This window comes from Eublepharis macularius, chromosome 6, assembly GCF_028583425.1.
Source record: "Eublepharis macularius isolate TG4126 chromosome 6, MPM_Emac_v1.0, whole genome shotgun sequence".
NCBI lineage: Eukaryota > Metazoa > Chordata > Lepidosauria > Squamata > Eublepharidae > Eublepharis > Eublepharis macularius.
In genome coordinates, this window is record NC_072795.1 from 56,194,245 (window position 1) to 56,214,018 (window position 19,774).

The following is a 19,774-nucleotide window of genomic DNA, read 5'->3' on the forward strand; positions in this document are numbered from 1 at the left end:
CCTCAGGCACAACAGCTCTGCCTTAAGGAAGACCCACCAATGGGTCCTTGCTAATTGCACTTCTGCAGGATCAGGTTCCGGCAGCATGATCCTCCTTCCACCCCACCCAGAATCATCCCAGGACCTGAGTGGGTTGATATGGGTGGAGGCAGACAGCTACTTTGGACTGAAGCTGTTTGTCCATATTTCTAAAAAATATGTATCCCATAGAGTAACAAGGCTTTAAATATCCAAACCTACACTTTTAATGGGGCCTGGACACAAATGGGGGGTCAATTGATATGATGTTGGCTTTATAGGCTACATATGTTTACTTTCGTCACTGCAGCACAAATTATCATCAGAACCTTTCCGTGTTGGGTGGTTAAAGTGTGTTAAACCAGGGAGAGTTTACCTAGAAGTGAGGTAGGAGGTTTAGGGAATTCATGGGTCCTTGTTTTATTGACCTGCAGAGGCTCAGTATGCACCAGTGATTACCTGCAAAGCATGCTCAGGTTTGTCCCAATTGGTGTAACTTCTTTTGCCTTTTTATATCTGCTGCTCCAGTAGCCCTCCCCTTATATCTGACCCTGCCCATATATTCTCTGTGACACATGAATATTTTTTGTACGCGCTACTGGACTAGAATCTTACACTTCCCCCCTTCTCCTAAGTAGTTTATGGATTTAGGGAGTTTGGTTGTGTTGCTGCCATGATTTAAGCTATAGATTTTTCTGCTATAGATTTTTAGTAAACTTTGAGTGAAACCAAGAGGGCACATCCTACACGTAACTAATTTAACTAGTGATTATCCCCTTCCTGTTTAGAGCTGCCACAAGCCCCCTTCTAAACGGCCCCACTGTTCTCCCTCATACCAACCAGAACCAATCCAAAACAAGTCACATTAATAGCTTTGCCTCTATGGGACCACAGGGTGACCATGGCCCCTACATTTTGCTCCTCTTATCCTTGTTCTTGGAAGCCCTCTCATTTAGTACAAGTTCCTCTATTTGGTTCTAATGAGGATCAGTTCAGACAACTGAATTGCCAAGCCTTACTGGACTAGATCTGTGCAGAAACTGCCACAAAGTATAGTGGCCATACGGTTCCTTTCCCATGTGCCCATCTGACAACACGTTGTTTTTTTTGCTGTGGTGCTGAAAAGTTATTGAAAATTATTATTGCGTTATGGCACAACTTATATAGATTGCAGTATAAATTTGGCACAAGTTAAAACAGTCATACATTACCCCAGCAAATGCAAAGCTGTCCACATGAGTCCATTCAAAGTTTCTCAACTCATCATTTTAGATTGTGTGAATTGTTGCAGAAGGCAAACCATAGCTATTATTTTGTAAGAATTATATACAGTATCTCGGGCGAAGCCCATTTTGTGAAACATTTTAGCCTCTAAAATTAGGGCAGCTATCCTGGCTGTCGTTTAAGAGCGGGCATGCAAACATAAGTTAAAGAGCAACTTCTACTTTAATTGAGACCATTCTGTTTCTTACTTCTTGACAACTTTTGGGCAGTACATTCCCTTCCCTTGATTGGCTGTAGATATTTTCCCAGAGAGGGAGGGGATTGTACTGACCACTGTGCTGCAGATGACCTCTGCAGTCATTTTAGAAGGAGGACATTTTAAATGAGGCAATCCACAACACTGTGCCCAGTCTACATGCCTAATTTCAGCAGAGGGGGAAGACATGCTGCACAGTAACACCGTGAATCATCCCCTTTAAGGTGGCAACAGCCTTTGAAAAGAAACAATCCACAGCATGATGTGCAAAGAGCTTTGCCAATGGAGGAGAAAGTATCACTGTTTTTCATCAAAGGCCAATTTTGTGTAAAAGACCACTGTTCTTTCAGAGAAAGAATTTTGCCCCAAATGAAACTTTTCACTATGAAAAATGGACCCCATGAAAATTCAGTAGGGTTCTAAGGGTGCTGTTGTTCTCTTTCAAGAATAGCAGGATGAACACTCTGCTGTGTCACAGCCAATGAAACCATCTCTGAACTTTCTTATTCATTATGCAGATGGGCCTGTATTGCTTCCCTTTTGATAAAGAGTCCCCAGGAATCTTAAACTCTAATTAAAAATAACTAGCTTATTAAATATTAAAACTTTATTATTTACATACTGTTCCCATTTCATTCCTCTTGCTGCAGTAATGTTCTTCAAACAGCAATTAAATATGGGGACTCTTTATCTCCACAGCAAAGGGAGGGCTGCTTTGCAGTGAACACTGGCTCCGTTGTAGGCATGCTGTACTCATCCTTGCTAAATGACGTAGCTATAGGAAAACAATGACTCATTCTGTCCTCGCTCCTGATTTTCCCCTACCAGTGCTCCACCTTTTAGTGGCTAATGAAATTAAACTTGGGTGGCAGTCGGAAAGTAGGGATACTGAGAACTTCAACACAAGCATTATTGCCTGGTGAACTTACCTTGATTGAATTTCCTCACTTACATTCAAGGTGAGCATCTGATAAAATTGTCTAGCTATTATCTGTCAAAATTTGTCTTGAGCACTGTGCCAAGCAACTTTGCACCTGCACAGTAACTTCTTGTGCTACAAGACCCAGGTGTGTCTTCGTAAGAAGTAAGGAATTTTTGTTGCAATTTGCATGTACTTTTGCACTTGTGTAGTCCTCAGACTGAATCTTCTGTTAGCAAAGAAGAGCCATGTAACCCTTATGGTCATGGTTGGTTCATTAGTGGTTGAATACAAAATCACTCACAGTTTGTTCCTTCTTTATGCCTGTGTAGTTGGATACACTCTTTAAATAACCTGTAGAGGATATGTTGCCTGCTAACTGCACCTGCACAGTCAGTGGCATCTATTTTCAAGTAATCACAAGACTTTAAACAAAATTAGCTAGGTTCATTGGTTGACACCTGGAACAGAAGCTGCCCTGGTTGTTCTGATGGACTTTTTCCATGAAAGAGACAGGGGAATTGCAACCCAGCTGATTCCCTTAGACCTCTCACCAGCTTTTGATACCATTGATCAGGTATCCATTTGGACAGGATGGCAGAGGTGGGTATCATAGGCATCATGCTACATTGGTTCTATTCCTGTCTTGCTAACTGGCAAGAACATTCTATTCCACTGGCAGAAGTGCCTTACATGAGTAGGAAACAGCAAGATTATGATCTGGTATAAATTACCGAATGCGAATTGTTGGTTATGACCAGGCAATTTGAAGGACCACTTATTCCCATATGAACCTGCCTGATTACTGTGGTCATTGTATGAAGCCCTCCTTTGTGTGCCACCATTATCTGAAAGAAGATAGGTTGCTACTCCAGTCAAGACAGGGCTTTTTCTGTGGTGGCACCTTAATCATGCAACTCTTACCTGAGATATTTGGCTGGTATTAAGTGTGCTGACCATTGGCTGCCAAAGAAAGACATAGTTGTTTACTGAGGTTTTCTGTTGATTATGCCTTAAAAGTATATTGCTTTAATTGTTTGTAAACTGCCTCAGTTGCCTTTGCTGAATACAGCAGAATATAAATGATTAAACATTATTTTTGAAGGATCAGCCTCAAACAGACAAAGATCGCATATCTTATTACATCCATAAAATGCAATCATGCAGCCTCAGTTTCCCTCAGGGCTATGCAGGGAAGGGAGAGGGTGTTCAACCCTTCAATCTCTGTTCAGTTTTGCAGGTTTAATTAGGATTTGCTGTTAAAATTTTAAAGGGGAAAGGTTTGTGTTTTCCCCATTTAAAATCTAATGATAAAGCTGGGAGGACAGTTTCAAATAGCAAAATAGACTGGAGGATGAAAAGTTAATCATCGTCTGCATAGCCCTGAGGCAAATTTAGGCCAAGAACATGGAATTTGTATTTTATGGATGGAATGAGATATTGCATGTTTGAGACCTGAGTTTGCATCTTCAAACTCCCCAAACTTCACTTCTGGCAGTTTGTGAGAGGACGGACGACAAGGCAAGAAATGCAAGTTATGAGATGCCACAGTGATCTCTATGAATGAAAACTAAATCCTAACAAAATAGATTAGAGGATAACTATGTCCACAGCATATGGAAGCACTATTTTTTGTGTGTGCCAACAATTCATGTGTCAACAATTCTCAGTCCTTTTTTTCCCTACCAAATTTATGCAATGTAAGAGGGCTACATTTTCTTTAAAATTTTACAAGTATTTATTCTACATAAAACTTTTAATTTGTTTGAATAGAATAATTAAACTACATATTTTAATTCCTAATAAAATGTTTTGGTTCAAGTATTTTTGTTGTCATTGGAATATAAAATCAACAATGACTGAAAATAAACATGCTAAATCAAATCAGGTTTTATTTTTGGTATCAGATGATTTTCTGGAAAATATTCTGATTCCCATTTTTCCAGAAAACTCACATCACTATGTATAGAGAGAAGAGCAGCAGCAGAAAAAGTGGCCCCTGTGGCTCCTTTGCACACTATTGTGCCATTTGTGGTGCAAAAATATGTGCACCTTTCTGGGATTCCTGCTAAAAAGGTGACCTTGATCATTCCCCTTGTTCTGGCCAATCACAACAATTCTTATTCTTTTGGATGTAAATTGGCCAAGATGCAGAAAAGGGTTCTTTAACTTTAATTCCCAATTTTCCCTTTGGCATATTGCACCTAATGGGAAAATTCAGTGCAAAGTTAAACATCCTTTGCTTTTCAGTATAATTTGAGGAGATATCATATTCTGTTCTCTTAGTAAAAGGAGAGGGAGAGAAAGCCTAGAGAGAAGAAAGTAAGATGAAAGGAGCAGGAGAAATCCTGGTACAAAGCAAAGGTGGCTTTGGGGCCAGAAAGTCTGGAGTAATGGGACTAGCTGCTCAATCCTGAATGGGAAGGAGGAAGAAAGTGCTCAGGGAGTGGTTATGCCGTCGTATCCTGCACTCACAGTGGTATAACCCCCCCCCCACTAGCACCCAGCTGTAGTGCCGCTCCACCATGCCCCCCCTCACCTGCGCCTGGCTGTGGCAGCTGAGCACAGGCGTAAGTGCAGCATAAGTCCCTGTGACAGTGACCAGGGGGCAGGTGAGGAGGCGGGGTGTGAGTTAGTTGGCTCCCTAAGCTATTTCGGGCCCAAGCAGGGCCGGCACGCCCATTGAGGCCAGGTAGACTGTGGCCTCAGGGTGCGGGGTGCCGGAGGGGGCACTGGAGGAGGAGTGGGGGGCGGGAGCACGCACCACAGACCTGCAGCCTCCTAGCCCTCCCGCCCCGAGCTGCCGCCGCCTACAGCACACGCCCCCGGCTGGGCTCAGTAGCCGCGGGCAGGCGTCTGTGGCAGTGCAGGGAAACCGAGCGGGAGAGCTCGGAGGCCACCCGCGCACCATCCCAGCTGCCTGCCACAGCAATTGTGCTGGCAAGAAAAAGAGGGAAATCCCTCAGGAAACAAAACGTACTCACTTCCCCAACTTGTATATTAAAGTGCAAGTGCTAATTAATTTATCAATTGCACTTTAATATACAAGTTGGGGAAGTGAGTACGTTTTGTTTCCTGCGGGATTTCCCTCTTTTTCTTGCCAGTACTTGCGGGAACAGCCATTGTCCTATTTCTTTGTCAGCAATTGTGCTGGCAGGGTGCACCCCCGTGATGGCTTCACATGTGACGTCATCACGGAGGCTGGCGTGTGCGCGCGGGTGCCCAACTCACCGGCTGGCCGCAGGCGCCAAAAACCCTGGTGCCGCTGCTGGGCCCAAGCACCAGAAAAACAGCAGTGTAGCCCACAGTCAGCCATTGTACAAGAAAATTCATTCCCTCCTGTGCCTAGCTCTGTCCGGGTGGCCTGGCAGGGGACCAATCTGCTCATGCCCCTGTGGAAACCAACCCCCCTCTGAATGTCCTATCAGCTCCCTGGGCACCTTACATAACTTCTGGCCAGGGTGCCTATGAACCCAGGTAATAAGGAGGCAATCAGAGGCTCTGCGCAGCAGCCCTCTTCAGGGAGCACAAGGTAGAAGAGGGTGTTCATGATGGTGGGGCAAGAGTGCATGCGGGAACTTTGAGGAAATCAGGGAGTACTTTGCACTCACTCAGGGGAGAAGAGCTAGTCTGGAATGTCTGAGTAACAACCACCACCCAAGTTCTTTTGCATGTTACCCGACTCCTGAGTTTTTGCTCAGGGAGGGTGGGGGTGCATTGACAGGTAAGAAGGAGCTGGAGAGCTGCCCCAGCTTGCTCGTTCACACTGGCCTTCCCTCCCCCCTCACCAGTGCCCCCCATCACTTTGCATCTACAGTTGAGACCTGCCTAATGAGGAGCAGCACCTGCCAAGGGGGCAGCCCTTGCCAAGGGGACAGTTGCCCAGGGATCCATGCCTGAAACAGCTGTTTTGAGGGAGTCTTCCTGCAGCCCATGCTGGAGCTCCATTCAGACTCTCAAGCAGTTGCAATTTGAAGTAATTGGGTGCCTGTTTTTGTGACTCCCCCACATTGGTGGGTGCACAAACCCCATGACTGTCTCCCTTGCAGGATAAGAATTCCAAGCTTCCATGAGAACAGAACAGCCAAGTGCAGGTGAAGAGCACTTCCCTGCTGGAGAAGCATCCCTCATCTGGTTGCCGGCAGCATTGCCATGATGGAACCACCGCTGCTGGCCATACACAATCTCTCTGGATGTAGCGGACCCTGCATGAGGCCTGGTCCCCTGCCTCACATGTGTCTGTTTCCCTTCCAGGCAGGTAGCAACCTGTTATGGAAACCAGGAAGCATGGCTGTTCCAGCCCCAGTGATCCTCCCCAGCTGCCATCTGAGGCCCACCAACGGAGCTGTTCCCTGGCTAGCCCATGACTCAACCCCACTCTTGAGTAAGCAACACGTGGAATGCCTCTCCTGGCTCCAGCCACCGTGCAAGCAGGTGCAGCTCCTGTCCCGGGCAAGAGAAGTTGGCAACTCGGGAAGTTGTCTACATGTGTCTGGCTATCCTCTTCCCTTTTGGCTGTTAAATAAAGTTTGTGTCGACCAATGACTCCCTCTCTGTCTAGTCATTTTCCTGTGTATGACAGTAGCCCCCCTCCCTGCTCCCCTGTAGGGCTGCCATTTCACACATCCGTGTGAATGGGCTGTGACTCAGGTCTGGGACAGATGGGGTGGTCTCGAAGAGACTCCAGGTGCCTCTGCACCCTCATGCAGCTCCGCTGCCAAGAGAAGGAGGGGTTCAGTGGCACCTTGGAAGTTCCAGTCCTGCTTTGATTCCCTGCCCCCCCTTCCCCTCAAATTCACTGGAGGCAGCAGGGTAGAACTTGGAGTGTTGCCTGTGTGTGTGTCTGGTGTGTGTGTGTGTGTGTGGGGGGGTGCCATGGAGTACTCTCATTCTCTGACAGCACTGCTGGTGCCTATAAGCCAGGCGGAAGACTGCTGCATGCAGGGGATGAGGTTGATGCTGGGAAGGGGGGGAATATGGAGTGATGTCCCAGGAACTCTGGGGCTCCTCCCCTGCGAGGGCAGACCACCCTCTCTTTTGCTGTTCGCAGAGGCAAGGGAGGACTTTGGGTATCTGGCATGGGGGATGGGATGACGACCACAAGAGCAGTTTCTCTGGACATGCAGGCCATCATTCCACTCTGGGGGACATCATCCTGGGGTGGAATGGAGCATGGCTCTTGAGGTCCACTCCGCACTCTCCTTGCATCTTTGTGATGTGGTGATGTGTTTCTGTGGAGCCACCGCAAATCGATGGGCATTTGGTGCTCTCATCACATCCAGTGGGCATTCCAGCCTCTCTCATGGTTTCCAATGGGCATTCCCATCATTCATTCCAGAACCTTCCCCCTGCCCACCTCTGAGGAGCTGCCTCTCTTGGATTTGGGGGACTGGTCCTGTGTGCCAGGGGCTAGGGGTGCAACTTTTGCCGGGTCCTGCCACCTTTCTTATCTTACTTTTCAAGGACGGGTGCATATTCCTTGGAGTGGCGGTAGTGAGGGGGTGGAATTTGCAAGTGAGCGGTGCTTTCACCGCCAGCCTGGCCCTTGTCAGGAACAGGGGGTGGGCAAGCGGGTGGCCGGGTGCCCTGTCTGCACCCTCAGTGTCCCCCATGGGACAGAGCTCCTCTCGGGGCAGGCACTTCTGTTGGGGTCCAGCAATCCCAATTGTGGGGTTCTCCTTGCTCTGTGCAGCCATTCTCTGCTGGGTGGAGGAGTACCATTGGAAGTTTGTGATGGGAAACACAGCCTGCAGACTGGCTATGCCTTTCCCTGCCACTCATGGCACTGTCAACTGCAGTTGCCCTGCAATTGGTGGATTCTGGTGGCATTGTCTGAGTAACGATGGAGCATTCTCTCCTGGCTGTGCCTTGCTGGGCTTTGTCAGCTGGTGCAGCTCTCCTGTGAAACTTCTTAGGGAGCAGACGAGCGGCACTGCAGTTATACTGATGTGTGGGGGCCAGGACCAACCAAGGGCTTAGGATTGGGCTGCCCAAGTAGTAGGTAAACGGGGTAAAAGTAGTCCCCTGTGTAAGCACCGAATCATTACTGACCCATGGGAGGACGTCGCATCATGACATTTTCTTGGCAGACTTTTTACAGGGTGGTTTGCCATTGCCTTCCTCAGTCATCTGCACTTTACCCCCAGGAAACTGGCACTCATTTTACCGACCTCGGAAGGCTGGAAGGATGAGTCAACCTTGAGCCGGCTAGCCCAAGTAGTAGTGGACTGAAAAGTAGAGAGGGGGGAAGTTTCAAGGCATTGTGGAAACAGGCATTAGTAGCAAGGCATGGGCCCAGAGGATATGATGGAAAGGAGGGCTGAGGGAAGGAGATGGAGGAGGCATTTGATATAGGATAAAAGGAAGGATCAAGAGAAGAAGAGTAGGATGAATATGGACCTTGGAAAGGAGGCTTGAAGTAGGCAGCAGTAAATAGGAAAGGAGCTGGGGCAGCAAGGGTAAATGGGGCCAAGGAAAGAAAACTGTGAGGTGGGAATGAGTGACCAGAGAGACAGAGAGTAGGAAGTAAGCAACCCAGAGCAAAGGGTTTTTGAAAATATGTGCTGTTATGGGAGATGATAATTTAGCTGTGAAGAAAGCTGCCCTCAAACAAGGATTAGAAAGACATGGCGTTGACCGAGTAGTGGGAGACAAGAGTAAACGCGGATATTCTTGTATCTTAAATTGAAAGTCAAAACACACATACACTTAAAACACACACACACACACACACACACAGATTGAGACTGAAGGCAGGTAAATGGCATCTGTCTGGAAATTGCTGCCTGAAGCAACTGTTTCATCATTCTTGCTAGTAAGGCCAACCTTTGTAGGAAGATTGGGAATAGTCTTGGATAGGTCCTGGTGGGCCAATGGAGCTGTGTATTGCTTGTTATTGATTTAAAATAACTAGCTACTGACAAAAACATTCTGGGGTGAAATCCAGCAGGAATGTATCCTGTGGAAGCATTACTGAAATGAATGGGAGTTGAAATATGTCCTTGCACCAGTTCGGTTCAACACAGCAGTATTTGTGTAGGAGACATTTCTATCCAAGGTCCGTTTAGGACCTCTGACAATAACAACCACCTCCTCCTACTGACCAATGACTTACTGGTCTGCGTTGTGGTAATTTCAGTTGTAGGTTTGCTACCAGTTTACAAGGTAGTCTGAACATTGTCTTGTTGTAGTGTGGAAATAAATTGTCATTTGTTAAAATACTGTTTGTTATTTTGTAGAATTGTATTATTGTATATAATATTCATTCTCCTCCCTCACCTTCACTATCCCCTTCTTCCCCCCACTCCCATCCCAGTGTCTTATTTTAACCAAAGTATTCTTATCCCCCTTATTTCTGAGTTAATTTTCACTTTTCTTGCACTTCCTGTTCCCTCCTTTCTCCATAGCTCCCTCCACAGTTCCCATCATGCACCAGGTAAGTGCCACCATGAGGAGCATCACACTGTCATGGCCGCAGCCGGAACAGCCCAATGGCATCATCCTGGACTATGAGATTCGTTACTATGAGAAGGTGAGCCGGATCTGCATCCCTGAGATTAGCAGCACTATGGGCTCAAGACCAGCCACCGTAAGCCTGAATATATTTGAGGGAAGGGAATTGGGCTGGGCCATGACGTGGGGGTCTGAAGCTCCCTGCTGTTTTCCATTGTGTTGTGGAATGTTTAATACTGGCTTGATTCAAAACCTGGTTGAAGTCAATGGGGAGGCACCCAACTATTGCAATGTGATTTGAACTAGGCACTTCCTTTAACAAAGGGTCCAAATATTTTTCCAACGTCTGTACTAGTAAGGCTTGCAGCCTTCCTTTGAACACTTAGGTGAGTAAGATGAAGTTAGCTGCACTTTCACCTAAATTACATTTCCATTCAGATTTATCACACCATGGGATTTTTCCTGTTGGGTTCACGTTCTGTCATTGTGGAAGCCTCAAATACTTCTCTGTTCTATGGACTGGTTCATTCATGGTTCTGTACCACCTAGCTGTAAGTTGTGCCTGGAACACACTTCCCTTAGAAAATATTATGCAACCTTCAGTGGCACTTAACTTTGTGACTGTCACTGTATTCTACTGTTGCTCCAAGGGATCCAGAACCCCATCTTACTTGTTTTCTTTAGCTCCCCTACTTTTTGATTGCCTGAGTTGTATAGTTATGGCAGAGAGGGACTTCCTGTTCCAAACTTCTTTAAACTTGTCTTCCATGTTGTTTTAGAAAATGTTGAAAATAACAGGGACTCCCCATTGGTTCCTGCTTGCCTGCTGTGTATACTTGTTTCATTTCCTCATATTTGTGGATTATTGTTTCTGGCCACTGATAGCTTGCTAGGAATGGCAGCCTGTAAACAAAGGTAGCTTTGGTGACATATAGCAAACACTTTGTCTGATCTACTCTCCTGTGTCTGTAATATTTTCCTAAAGCCAGAGATGACTCCTGTTTTATTATCTTGTATGAGCTGAGTAGATAGAACCCCACACAGATTGCAGTAGATGAGTCTAAAAACTAGTCTTACCCATAAGTTTCTGGGGTACGGTGTGAATGACAACAAATGCAAGATTTCAAGAAGGCAGTGGCAGTGTTGACTGTAAAGACTTGATGCCCATGCTTGGCATTATTTATCACAGCAGGTGTACTTGTGCAAATATGGGAGATCAACAGCATGCACCTTTTTGCATTGGTGCATGCATTTACATAATCTCCAATATATCTTTTGATTTTGATTCCAATATATCTGAATGCTTTGGGAGATGTGAAATTGTCCAGAAGGAGACACAGAACATATGGGATGTAGAAAGATGGGATATGGAAAGACAAAATATTGTAGCAAGAGACACAAACGGTAGCCAGAGAGATTTCCATTAAAAATGGTTATGTATGGGGAAATGTACTGTAATTGCCTGTGGTTTTTTGATACTTGGTGTGATGCTGGTCTAGCCGGCAAGACTTGGATGTCAGGGAGTCCTGAATTCAAGCAGAGGGTACCATAGTAGCCTTGGGCAACTCACTGACTTTTGCCTTCAGTTTCCTGTCTGTCAAACGAGCGTCAGGGAATTGAAGCATAAGAAATAGTGCATGACAATCTGCAGGCCCAAAAAATGGATAGAGTTGCATTGTTTCTTTAGACTTCATTGTCACACACACAATAGACAGTGATGGCTCATATGCCTGATGCAGCCTTCATTGTGTCAGAACATTGGAGTGGACGGTTGTAACTAGAATTTTATTTAGAGTACCCCTCCCTCAGCACAGCAGTGTAGGAATGAAGAACAGACTACGTGAAGGACAACTTGATGATATGTTAAATGTTAATGTTAAATTTTGGAGTCAAAAACTGCACTTTCAGCAGCAAAGTAGTCTAAAGGGCTTATTTGGCAAACAGGTCATGGCATCATTTTCAAGAGAGGCATAGAACATTTATGAATGAAATGATAAACTATTTAGAATACAAATACCCCATACATACCCCACAACAGTATTCAAATTCTTATACTGAAATAAAGCCCCCATTCTCCTCTTTTAATTACTGTAACTTAATAAAGGATACAGTGGAGGCTGAATGAAAAATAGTAACTGTGAGAGTGCTATCAGGTTGGCTATATTTGCAGGCCACAGGGCTGATTCACACACAAATGTAATCAATTCAATATCTCATCATTTGATAACTCACAGCTGAACATGTAAACTGCATCCGTCAGAAATGCCATGTTTGAAGAGGGATGTTAGGTGATATGGAAAATCTGTCCACTGCATTTCATTTGCGATGGCTGTTTCATGCATGTACATCATCACTTTGTATTCGTATTGCCTCAGGGGGTAAATTTGTGTATATGAATTTGTGTACCATTGACTCTAATCAGAGTCATTGGGCGTAGAAGGGTATAACTCTGTGTAGGATTGCACTGTAAATGTACATTTATCATTCTTTTGTAGGATGGTATATGTTTTCACTCTAGGAGGTGCTTTGGCTGCAGGGATAATCACATTTTCTGAACACTCAATATGCAATAGTTTGTATCATGTACCATCCAACACATTCATTGCTGCAGCAAATGCATGTTGTTGAGCAAGTGTCTCAGGCACCGGTTGGCCACCTTTAATGTCACAGACCAGTGTGACATAACTCTTTCTCACAAAGGCTTAAACTATATTTGGTGAGATTTTTAAAATTCTTCCTCACTATTTGGAGAATTATCATCCTACCTCCCCCCCCCCTTTGTGGGAAAGGCGGAATAAAAATCTAAGGTAAATAAATAAAATAAAACAAATAGACCCCAGAACAAAAATGTTCATCCAGTTTTTAAAAATGTGGTATATAACACCACTCACTGCTGTATTCCTTTTTTGTGAAGCTTTTGATTATCTTCATCTTATTTTTAAAAGTTTGGAGACTAGAAACTTCCCTTTGTGTTAATTTATCTGCATTTATTTTTGAAAGGGGGGCTATCAATATGACTATCTTCCTTTTTTTTTTGTATACTGTTACAGGAAAAAAGTTCTGAAAGGAATATTGCCCATAGGTCCATAGGTAAAAATGTAGTGGAGGTGCTCTTGGATTCTACATAATGCTTTAACTCTGCTAGTATTTCCTCCCTCTTAGCCAATGCATAATCTTAGCAGTACTGTATAGGAAATGAAACAGTCTAGTTACAAATTATCATCCCACCTCCACTCCATACATCAGGCCAAATAGAAAGCTTGCAAAAATGTCATCACTTGCATGAGCCTTGAAAGGAGTTTATCTTTGTTCTGCGTCGCAACTGCAACTTTAATGAATTGTCAGTAATGTTCTTTCCTTCCTTTTATTAATCCTTTGTCTTTTATTTGCTGTTCCCCGAAGGACCACAGTGAATACAACTCATCCATGGCCAAGAGCCAGACCAACACAGCACGAATTGATGGGCTGCGGCCAGGAATGGTGTATGTGGTACAGGTGCGGGCTCGGACAGTGGCTGGCTATGGGAAATACAGTGGGAAAATGTGCTTCCAAACTCTGACGGATGGTGAGTGTGAGAGAAAAGAGATGGAAGAGCGGGGAATGGAAGCTGATTGAGAGAAGGAAGGAGGATGCACTTTTCCCTCAAACCTCCAAGCTGTAATTGGATTAAATCAACTTGTCTCTCCAAACCCTCGCCTCCCAGTGGGCTAGCGTGGCGAGAGCCAGGTGATTTACAGAGATGTTTGATTAATTGCCAGCTGGAGAACTAATCTGGTTGAAATCTCCTATCTCTGTTTTCTCTCTAAGCATCTAAATGATTTTTTTTAAAAATGTTTTGCTTTCTGCAGATGAATGTGTTCTCACTTCTCAGTGTTTGCATGCAAGCTGGGGAGACATAGGGACTCAATGGGCCAGAATGGTGTTCTATTGAGTCCAGTTTTCAAGAATAGCCAGTATTTAATGGTACAGAGAATTTTTACATACATAGGATGGAGTGTAGCATCCCTTAGCTACAGTTTAGAAAGACAAAGTGCTCCATCTGCAAATCTAGGGCCTTGACAGCTTTGCTAATTAGTAGGCACAGGCTTATATTTAAGAACATGATTTTCCCCATTGCAGCTTCACCTGTACTTTAACTCCTGTGATCTTATGAGGGCACTGATGTAGAGTTAAATGTACATCATGCATGTGACATGGTATGGGGACTGATCCTATGCTGGGTATGCAAATGAACAGCAATCTCTTGCAGGAATTTTGAGCCTGGTGTAGGAAAAAAAAAGGTAGAGAGGATGGTTAGAGTTTGCCACATCCTGAATAAGATAATATTCGATATACAGTCTTTTTAGCCGACTTTCAAACCATGCTGAGTGCTGACTCCAGCCGCAAATATGTGATGTATTTTATACAGGCAACTTGGATTGAGAGGGGAGCTGGATTATGCCTGGTAGTCCTGTTCTTCCCTATGTATGTCCAGCCTCCCATTCGTATACAGCTTGTGTGTACAGAAACTAAAGTTCCCAATTGCCTGAGTGGGACATACACACTTGTATTTAATAAGTGCATAGGCTGTAAGCTGTTGTTAGACTGAATGCATATAAATGGGACAAGGCCTAGTAGGTGTAATCCCACTCCGTTATCTATGTGTTCTTTGTGCACAGCTATGTCACAAATAACAGGCTTGTATGTTTCTAATGTGAATATTAAACTAATGAGCAAGTAGGTGTATCATGTTACCCAGGCTGACTGCACAGGTTTAGGGGGGGGGGGGAAGTGGCCATTCTTGTGATGACTGTGTTTCTAGTTGCATGATGGATGATGAGATTTATACAACCAATCATTGTACAGTTATTCAAACTGGGCTGACCAAAATCAAATTAACCCAAATCTGAAACAAATCTCCAAAGGGGCTGTGTGAGTGACTGTTAAATTTCCCTCACAAATTCAAGGTATTTCATACATCTCATTTCAGTTATTACTAGGACTGCCATCCCCAGGTGGAGCTTGGAGATCTCCCGGAATTACAGCTGATCTCCAGGCCATATAAAATAGTTCTCCTGGAGAAAATGGCTGCTTTGGAGGATGGACTCTATGGCATAGTGCCCTGCTGAGGTTTCTCTCCTGCCTAAACCCCACCTTCCCCGGGCTCCACACCCCAAATTTCCAGGAACTTCCCAATCCAGAGTTGGCAACTCTAGTTATTACTGAAATATTTACATGAAAGGGAGAGTGGGGTTCTCCCGCAGATGTGCTATTACAAAAAAGACGAGGTCATCTTATATTTGCATCCAATTGTATACTGCAATAAAAACCTTTTTTGTGTAACATTTTATTAGGGAGATCGTCTTACATTCAGGGTCATCTGCCTTTTGGGTAAATACTGTATCTGACCACTCTAGTAATTTCCTTTGTAAGTTTTGGTTTGATACCTTTCTGCTCTCATTCTGGGAGGCTTCTTCCATGGAACACTTTAAACAGGAGACTATTTCAAGGCCTAGCAAAGACTATTTTTCAGCAAATTCCTCCTTGTCTAATGTCAAAGCATTTAATTGAATAAGGAAATGGGGAGCGTGCACAAATACCATATGACTAAATAGACAGAGATTTTCAAAAAATTTTCCTAAGACTTACAATTAGGCAGACCAGGAAAAAAACTCTGTCAGATACAAGCAGCTAATGGAAATCTAACAAGAACAGATAACTGTGTATTATTAAATAATAATTGATTGTTAGATGAGAATCTTCTCAGGATTTAAGCATCAGGCAAGAGATGAAGCAGGTTACTAACAATTAGCTGCAAAAAGGGAACAAAAAAATTAAAACTAGGTGTGAAATATTTCTATTTGTATAAATTTATTTTAAGCCTATAGTTTGTGAGCTGTGTGTAGCTGTTGGACATTACTGGCAGAGTGTCAGAATGTTAATGAAATTATTATTTTTAACTAATGCTGTCAACAGATCCATTGTGGCAAAGACTATACATATACAGAGATAAAGTCCTTTATCTGACCAGCTTATTAAGAAAACTGAAGGGTGGCTTATAGAAGATATTATTTTCCATACCCGTGGTGGTCGCACCTGTCTAACTTGCAGTTCAGGAAAAATTGTTAGGCATGCTTAAGTCCCATTGAAATTAATAATGCTTTAATCATTCTGTATAGTTCAAGGTCAAACTAGATGCTACAGGTGACACAAGTTGGTACATGGATGTCTGTCCTGACTTCTTGTCACGTCAAAGAACTGTGCATCTTACCTTAAAATCACTTTGTTATTCCATCAGACTGGAGACTGCTTAAAGGGAGAGGAAGAACATGAGGAGCCAGAGAAATGGTTAAGTAGGCCCCCAGCCCTACAGCCATTTCTGCTGGCAAAAACAGCAGAGGAGAAAAGCCAGATGTCACTCCTCCCACTTTGCAGTGCCTGCTGGTGGGACAGAGTGATTATAAGTTAATCTGCACAGTTTTTAGGTGTGACAGAAAGTCAGGAGAGGCACCCTGTCCCAACTCATGTAACATCTAGTTTGGACCTCACTCTAGCAGGACTCTGGCATGTCCAGCATTTCTCCTCAAATTGTCTAACTCTCTGGGACAAACAAATGATGTGGGCCTGTCATCAAATATCAAGTGTGTCTGTGAACTGTGCAAAGTTCTTTCCAGGTATAGCAGAAACTGACTGTAAGAGGATGGAGTGTTGTATTGGACCAGAGAACCTGGATTTAAATTCCTGCTCAGCTGTGAAACTCACTGTGAGACTTTGCAAAAAAACAAACGTCATTGTTTCTCAACCTAACCGAAGTTACAAGTAATAAGTTAAAATCAGATGATCTTATCTATGCCATTTTAAACTCCTTGGAGGAATGTTGAGATACAAATTTGACAGACATATATAGTATACTATTAGTGGCAGGAGCTGCTATAAACAAACAAGAGGATTACAAACACACTTGCTCTTTTCCAGATGACTACAAGTCAGAACTGAGAGAGCAGCTGCCGTTGATTGCTGGGTCTGCAGCAGCAGGAGTTGTCTTTATTGTCTCTTTAGTGGCTATTTCAATTGTTTGCAGCAGGTACCATTTGATACATTATATAATTATTGTTTCCTTTATATTCCAAAGAGTGGGTTTTCTTGGTGAGGGCTATAGATTTATCAAAGGGGAGGGGCTCTGTGATAGAGCATAAACTTTGCATGCAGGATGTTCAATCTCTGATAACACCAATGAAAGAGTTTCAGAGTAGTAAGTGCTTGGGAAGTCCTTCCCTTGCTTGAGACCTCAGAGCTGTTGACATCAGGATAGACAGTAATGATGAACACTCTATACCCGAAAACACTCTATACCCGACAATAGCCCTGCAGAGAAGATTAGCACATCAAGCACCAATCCATATGCAAAAGAACCTCCTCAGGATACAGTGAAGCCTCCCGCCATTAGCATTCCACACCCTGGGAAACTCTTACAGGATGACTCAGCTCAATCCCACCCCTCCTGAGTAGATACAAATGACCTGCCAACACCTTTTCCACACTGTGACACAGAGATCTCTGTCTTTTGGTGCTACACCTCTGAAGATGCCAGCCACAGCTGCTGGCGAAATGTCAGGAACTACAATGCCAAGACCGCGGCAATACAGCCCGGAAAACCCACAACAACCATAGTAATGATGAACTCACTCACTGTAAGGCTGCATCATAAGTAAACATTAAGCAGTTGTACTGCAGGGCAGTGGGAAAGAATCGAATTTATGCCCCAACTTATCTACAGTGGCCACACAGTAAATATCCTGAGAATTTGGTAGTGGAAACATCCCAGCTAGAAACACCCTCTCCACAAAATGCAAGGACTGAATCTTGTATGCATTCTCCTCTTACAAAGGATGCCAGATCAAAAAAAAAAAAAGTGCGTGGCCAGACTTCCTGCAGTCAGTGAGTTCAGCTCTGCTCCTCTAGAACAGATAGCAGCATGCCTACTGCTTTCCAGTAGTAATATCCTTTCTGAGCTAGAATCCCATAGATCTGCAGAAACTATGCCCTCTCAGCTTCTTTGCAGAAGACTACACCTACAGCATCCCAATATTCCATAGTTGGCTATCCTGGTGCCATGCAAGTACCAAATTGGTTTCTCTTTGGACTCTTTCCCTCCCCTTCCCAGCCTTAATCCATAGACCTGTGTGCCTGGGGTGTTTAAAACCAGATTTAAAAGTTATCCCTGACACAGTGGCAGAAATCCACACCATGCATTTGCTCAACTGTTATTGTTTCACTTTGGTGGCCCTTGTGGATTTCTCAGGGAGATGTTTTGAGCAGTGGCGTAGGAGGGTGGCAGCAAAGCAAAAATTCAGCATTGTAGTGTGGAAAGGAAAACAGCAGCAGCAGATTCTTCAGAGCACCTTTCTGGCACAGGTTAACCAAATACAAGAGTAACTTAACATGGCATCATTTAGAGAAATTAAGGAAAAAAGCTTTTGAACAAATACCATATTAGTTTACGCTATACTTTAGACCAGGATTATGCTATTTCAGTGGTGAGATCTGCATAAAAGTGTATTATTTGGGCACTGATTGAACTAGCTCTTATTTTGTTTTCCCAGGAAGCGAGCTTACAGTAAAGAGGCGGTGTACAGTGATAAGCTACAGCACTATAGCACTGGTCGAGGTGAGTGTGTAAGAAGCCTCTAAATGGTTGGAGATAGGCGGGGAAGGTTGATAGAATCTCATACAAATGGTTTCTTTTGAACATAATTGGGAAGTGTAATGTTGTTTGCAGTTGAATGTGGAGATGTCATGAAGCCAAAGAGACTGGATTCAGAGGCAGGAGTGGATGGCATATGGGGAAAAGGCAGAGGAAATGGACCAGAGATCTTTGGGGTGAGGAACAGGGGTGACATTGAGGAAGCTGTAAAATACTGCTTAGAAGTGTTAGCTTGATGTTAAAAAGTGGAATATACAGAATGAAGCTTACAAATATATTGCCTGAGAGCTTAAAGCAAAAGCAAGCACAGTTTTAGAAAAAGTTTGAGCTTATTATTGGTATGGAGATTTCCTTCAGAGATGTTCAGTAGAGCAGATCAAGAACAGATCAAGGAGAAAGCAAGGATTCAGAAAGCACTGGAGAAAATCCTCAGCCTCTGATAATTGAGTCTCCTGACTTGTTTGGTTGGGTCTGAGAACTTTTTGGAATTGAGTATTTTTTAACCAGTAGTTCTGAAAATGGAAGTCAGGATGGCACTTTTCGGTAATCTATGCTTTATCCAGTTGTTTACTGTATAAGTTTGTCAACCTTTCTGCAAATGCCCCCCCCCCCAAAATACTGGAAAGTAGACTTTAGCTCGTCAGAGATTAAAATTAATTGTGAGTTACTATGGAGCATAATGGCTTGGATGCCTGCTGTTGTTTGATTGACAAGCCAATATAAGGTCCTGGTGAGAATCCACAAACAACTCGTTTTATTTTCTTCAGTCTACAAATTGCCTTTTTAAAAACTTCCACCTTTAAAAATGTATAGATTCATTAGTCACAGTGAAATATAAGCAAATGGCTTTTTGTCCACTGTTTAGTAAACAGATCATATTCAGATCCTTCCCAGAATTTAAACTGAGCTCTTGCAAAAAGCAGCAAACAAGACTTTATAACCTGTATTAGGAAAGCCAATAGGATAATAAAGAAGCAAGGCAGCAGTCTTAGCCAGTGAGTAATCACTGCCCATCTACCCTTCTCTTCCTACACCTACATATACTTTACATGCTTACCATGCATGCAGTACCAGCTGCGAACAATTACATTCGACGGTTCCCAGGTGTTTCAGGGGAAATCTCCAACACAAATGCGCATAGCTCTTTAGGGCTCTTCAGATTACAGCCAGAAGCAATACCTAAGTAAACCACAGCCAAAGCAGGAAATGAGATAGGTGGAAA

At 43.8% G+C, this 19,774-nt stretch overlaps 1 protein-coding gene across 3 annotated transcripts in view; it reads left to right on the forward strand.

Moving 5' to 3' along the window:
• The window catches only part of EPHB1 (EPH receptor B1), a 421,589-nt gene that overhangs the window by 325,658 nt on the left and 76,157 nt on the right, over positions 1-19,774 (forward strand). Inside the window, exons 6-9 of one of the 3 annotated variants that reach the window (XM_054982436.1) lie at positions 9,824-10,005; positions 13,272-13,434; positions 16,824-16,932; positions 18,452-18,516. In XM_054982436.1, coding sequence (XP_054838411.1) covers positions 9,824-10,005; positions 13,272-13,434; positions 16,824-16,932; positions 18,452-18,516 — 519 coding nt within the window. Of the gene's footprint in view, positions 1-6,466; positions 6,614-6,671; positions 6,918-9,823; positions 10,006-13,271; positions 13,435-16,823; positions 16,933-18,451; positions 18,517-19,774 lie in introns of those variants that run through there. The other 2 variants (XM_054982434.1, XM_054982435.1) reach the window with 2 other exon arrangements.